General features: G+C 39.1%; 1 protein-coding gene across 1 annotated transcript; it reads left to right on the forward strand.

Annotated features, from left to right (window-relative positions):
* Positions 1-4,082: 4,082 nt before the first annotated feature.
* LOC148017659 (uncharacterized) lies at positions 4,083-5,104 on the forward strand. The gene is made up of 2 exons (XM_087662998.1): positions 4,083-4,305; positions 4,430-5,104. The coding sequence occupies exons 1-2, from the start codon at positions 4,247-4,249 to the stop codon at positions 4,779-4,781; spliced, it is 411 nt and encodes a 136-aa protein (XP_087519124.1). The 5' UTR covers positions 4,083-4,246; the 3' UTR covers positions 4,782-5,104.
* Positions 5,105-5,339: the final 235 nt, after the last annotated feature.

Raw genomic sequence — 5,339 nt, forward strand, 5'->3', positions numbered from 1 at the left:
TGAAGATTTTTATTGGCCACATATGGACACTGATGTATCTAACTTTGTTTCTGAATGTTTGATTTGTCAAAGAGTTAAGAGACATTGTGGTAAACAGTATGGTTTACTTATGCCTTTATCTATTCCATCAAGACCATGGGAACAGATTTCCATGGATTTTATTACTGGTTTACCTAATACTAAAGCTAACCATGATATGATTTGGACTGTACTAGACAGATTTAGTAAACAAGCATATTTCATTCCATATAAGAAAACTTTAACAGCATCTCAGGCAGCACAATTGTTTTTGAAAACTGTTTTCACTAATCATGGATTACCAAAAGTTATTATTTCTAACCGTGATTCCAGATTTTATAACAACTTTTGGATTACTTTATTTGCTAACCTAGGAATAAAGATTGATTTCTCATCTGCATTTCATCCTGAAACTAATGGACAAACAGAAGCCACTAACAGTACTATTTTAGATCTTTTACGTGCTTACACTATTTCTAAACCACAGACATGGGACACACATTTGCATTTACTGCAGTTTGCATATAACAATACACCACACACATCTACAAAGAAAGCACCGTTTGAAGTAATTTATGGTTATAGATTGTCTACACCTATTTCATCTTTATCAAATAGAATTCAGAGTGCTGATGATATTGCTAACATGCACGCTACTATTTTTGATGAGGTTAAAGACATGATTGCCAAAGCCCAGCAATCGTATACAAAACAAGCCAATAAGAAAAGACAGGCCATGAATTTCAAAGTTGATGACTATGTTTGGTTGAGAATAGAAAAACGTAGATTACAAAGTGTAGATAAACACCCAGTTGTGAAATTAGCACCTAGATTCTATGGACCATTTAAGATCATTCACAAAATCAATAACAATGCATTCAAGTTAGAACTACCACCTCATTGGAAAAGTCACAACACATTTCACATTAGTTTATTACGACCCTTTAGAGGCCAACTACATGTACACCCTGTTTATGAAAACCCACCTTTGTTAGATGAAGAGACTGAAATACTTGAGACTGAAGCTATCATAGATACTGACTTTATGACTACTAGAAGTAGTCATAGATATTCTAGATATTTGGTCAAGTTTAAAAACCATCCTGTTGAAGAAGCCCAATGGATGCACACTAGAGACTTAAATGCTTTCCCCACTCTGTTAGCTCCACATTGAGCTAATAGCAATTGAGGACAATTGCTATCCCACCCCGGGAGTATGATGCCAGGAGGCATATTTCACGGTGGATTCCGTGCCACGGTGGATTCCGTAAACTTTGTTGACCGGGGCTCATACACAAAGTGGATTCTTTGTGCGAGAAGTTGATGGGGACGCCTATCCTTTTCGGGCGTTTCATTAATTTAATGTGTACATGGGTGATTCCATAGCGGATGATTTCGCAAAATACATATTAAATTAACAAATGTTTATGAGTTTAGAGTGCGCACTTGTGATAAATTAAGGTTAGGATTGATTTCTAACCAGTTGATTTATTTATGTAGCTGAAGACTGCTAGGTATTCACTTTTGTCGGTTTAATTGTATTATTTTACTAACGATTGTGAATGCTTCAGTTGATGTGTAGAGACAGCAGCAGTGGCAGAGGAAAGCATTGGAGGATAGCGTGTATTCGAGTTGTCACTTATATTTTGATGGGCGTATACCTTAGGCATGGCGTCTATATTTTGTCACACCTATTTATTGAGGCGTTGGATATTTATTTATTATTTTGTATGCGCATGGGCGCACGATTATGATATTTTTATTTGGACATTGCAACCATCCCAATAAGATTTCATGTGGCAAAACTTGTCAGACTAAGTGTGACTTGGAGTGTGAAACACAAATTATTTCCATTACAAGCCATAAATTGTCAATGAACATGTATAACTAATGACACTTTTGCCATGAAAAGTGTGGCTTAGGGCATGAAGCACACTCTATTTTCATAATATCGTGCAAAGTGTGGCCCAAGTGCAACATTGGTTGTCTAAACTTTGGAATTATATTAATAGATTCATTAGATAATGAATTGATTCAATATATAGCAAAAGCTATCAAATGATAATAATATTTAAGGATTTCAAGATAGAAACGGGGTGGGGGCCCTTGTACCTCCCTTTCCCATGAGGTCATCCATTCTAGCAATGTTCATGCCATTACACACTTAGCCCTGAGGTTTCCCATAATTGGGCTAGCCATCTAGCCCCCAAAACCTTAAGGTGATGGATGATTTTTTATCTATCTAATTATGGAAATCTTTGTCCATTTGGCCTAGGATTCAAATCTAGTCTCAACACATTGCCACTACACCGATAGTGAGCTAGTTTTCTCTAGCAAGCGTGGATTGTATTTCCTACACCCCCCCTAAAGCCAAACCTTGGTTGAGGTCCTAGTGCCACCCAAGCTCAGCAACTTGAGCTTTGATACCAAGTTAGAAACTGGGTGGGGGCCCTTGTACCTCCCCTTCCCAGGAGGTCACCCATCTTAGTATTGTTCACGCCATTACGTGCTTAACTAGAAGTTTCCCATAATTGGACTAGCCATCAAGCCCCCAAAAACTTAAGGTGATGGATGACCTCTGGTCTGTCCAATTATGGAAAACATCCTCCATTTGGCCTAAGATTCAAACCTAGTCTCAACACATCGCCACTGTACCAATAGTAAGCTAGTTTTCTCTAACAAGTGTGGATTGTATTCCCAACATTCAATGATATAGTATTTATAACACAAAATCTTGAAGAGATTTTGAATGATTGTATGCTTGGTTCTCCTATGCAATTAGACCCTCACTAGGATTAATGGGCGAATAGAGTGACATCTACGCGTAGATCTTTTTGTTTTTCCAAGTGAGTTATACGATGTTTGCACAATATCAATCTATAAATAGTTTATCATACTAAAATAGAAGTTTTTGGGATATTTGGATATATTTATCAAGTAGAACTAGTTATAAATGAAAAGTTCACAAAGAATGACAATTCAGGGCCAATAGGATGACACTCAAGGATAGATTATTTTGAGATTTTACAAAATCCAAAATATAAATAGATTTCTGTGGCTCAATTTGTTTAAGTCACATTGAACCTTATACAATGTATAATAATTTGTATCTAAGTGTCATGTGGCTAAAAAAGATGAATCATTCATGCCAATACGTGACTAAATTGGTGCGATGTGTCTTTTGGTTTGAAGAGGTATCACCTTATTGGTATCCTTTATCATAATATAGTTAAAAAAACAAGGGTTGAAGTTCATACATAGTTTTGGAAAGTATCATAAACTTTTGTAATATTCTTCATTCAATAACTCATTATCCTTGAAAATATTGTGGATTTTTGTGGACAAAAGTTTAATTTATGTGGGGTTGATTTTCTTCTAAGAGCTCATCCCTACCACTGTTCTCTTGGAGAGTGGCTCTTTTGACATTCCTATAAGAGAAGAAAGGCTCTTTCAACATCCATGTAAGAGCAAAAAGTTATACCCCTCCAAAAGCTCCAAGCCCATGTTAAACCCTTAAAGAACATCCAGACCACTCTTTTCTTGGAGAGTGGCTCTTTTGATATCCTTGTAAGAGAAGAGTGGCTCTTTTGACAACCATGTAGTAAGAGCAAAGAGTCACACCCCTCCAAAAACGGTCTTTGATACTAACTAGTTGAGAGATAGAAGGCAAAATGTTAGGTAAGCAATAAGTCGCATTTTGCATTGTGATTAGGGTGGCAATTGGGAAGAGTCATGGTGGTTTGAATCGATTGAGGAGTGCACGAGGTCTCCCACGTGGGGTTTTGAGGAAAAGTAAGAACGGAAAGGAGAAAAGAGTGTGGAGTGGTTGAAAAGAGGCGGAAGAAAGAGCAAGAAGTATCAAAAGCAAGTGATGCATTAGCATTGAATTGGTGAGAGGGAGGAATATCACTGCTTATAATGCTAAGAAAAGGAATATCTATTTACGAGGGTAGCGTACTGTACTTTGTATCCGAAGTTGGTGACAAGTCGGGGCAGAAAGAGCGTGCCTATACATAAAAATAAAGGATAGAATCTATCGAGAGGCTTGTTATAGCGCCCGTCTCTCTGCCTCTCTCTCTCTCTCTCTCTCTCTCTCTCAATCGTCAGGACCCAAGCAGCCTCTCTCTCTCTCTCTCTCTCTCTCTCTCTCAATCGTCAGGACCCAAGCAGCCCTTCTCTCTCTCTGATCTCTCTCTCTCTCAATCGTCACGACCCAAGCAGCTAGCAAATGGCACAAAGGATCATTGGTTTAAGTCGCAGGAAGAGCTTCTTGTTTGACAGCAAGGGGTAAGTCTTCCGGCCTCTTGTTACTACCGGGAATGAGCTCGTACAGGAAATCTCTCTCTCTCTCTCTCTCTCTCTCTCTCTCTCTCCGAGTACAGCTTATTTGACTGTGTGATCTCATGTGCAGGCGTACTGTGCCGACAATCACACCATCTGTCATGAGCCGGGCGCTGTCTGCAGCTGTAGTAGCACAGGGAATATCGACGTTCGAAGGAGAGGAGAACGTACAAGTTGATCTGGCGCAGAGGGTGGCCTTCAGAGGAGAAGCTGGCTCTTTTTCTTCTCCTCCTGCTGGACTAGGACGGCTGCATGGCAAGCTCTGGTGGCGCCCGCACCCCGTCACAGGCGTGTACTTGCCCGAGGGCCAGGATCTCTACACATCATCATCATCATCCTCCTCCAATGGCCACGATTTCCTCCAGCCCTCCGCTTGGTTCAGAGAGGATGTCCACCACCACAGCTCCATGCATCCTTATTAGAGTGTTCTACGAGCTAACATCACACAACTAGGCTCTTTGCATAGTGGGCAGTATATACCAGTCTAAAGTCCCCCTTTTTTTAAATCGTGATTCCTTAGCAAGGTGGGACTTCTTTTTTTGCTTTCTGGAATCCATCTCCTCTTCCAATCTGTCGTGATGTTCTCGTTAAAGCCAATGCTTTACTACTACCTCGAGGACATGACTGTGTATAAAAATGTATGCTTTACTACTAGCACAATGTATGCTTTATTATTAGCACAGGTAGATTACTATGTATAAAAATGTATGTCACGTGAGTTCAAAAAAAGGGAATATAAAAAGACATAAGCTTACATATGTGCATTTATAGAAGGAAATATTTTAAATTGTACAAATTTATCGGTAGAAGGAGTTTTATATTGCACATTTTAAAATTGAAGGGTATTATTAAACCATAAAATTGGCTTGGATCTTTGGTGGAAGGGTATGATGAACCTCAATGAGTAAACATAGCACCACTAATCTTTAGGGTATTACATCCACTTGCCCAAGTCCTGATCTTATAGAGTCAAGGTAAAC

Source organism: Lygodium microphyllum, chromosome 22 (assembly GCF_053477565.2).
Source record: "Lygodium microphyllum isolate KBCC chromosome 22, Lygodium_microphyllum_v1.1.10, whole genome shotgun sequence".
NCBI classification, from domain to species: domain Eukaryota; kingdom Viridiplantae; phylum Streptophyta; class Polypodiopsida; order Schizaeales; family Lygodiaceae; genus Lygodium; species Lygodium microphyllum.

Excerpts from the sequence above, each read along its gene's own strand:
- LOC148017659 (XM_087662998.1), top strand. The coding sequence starts at position 4,247 with ATGGCACAAAGGATCATTGGTTTAAGTCGCAGGAAGAGCTTCTTGTTT. Across the intron at positions 4,306-4,429 it reads TTCTTGTTTGACAGCAAGGG|GCGTACTGTGCCGACAATCA; the intron begins GTAAGTCTTCCG and ends TCTCATGTGCAG.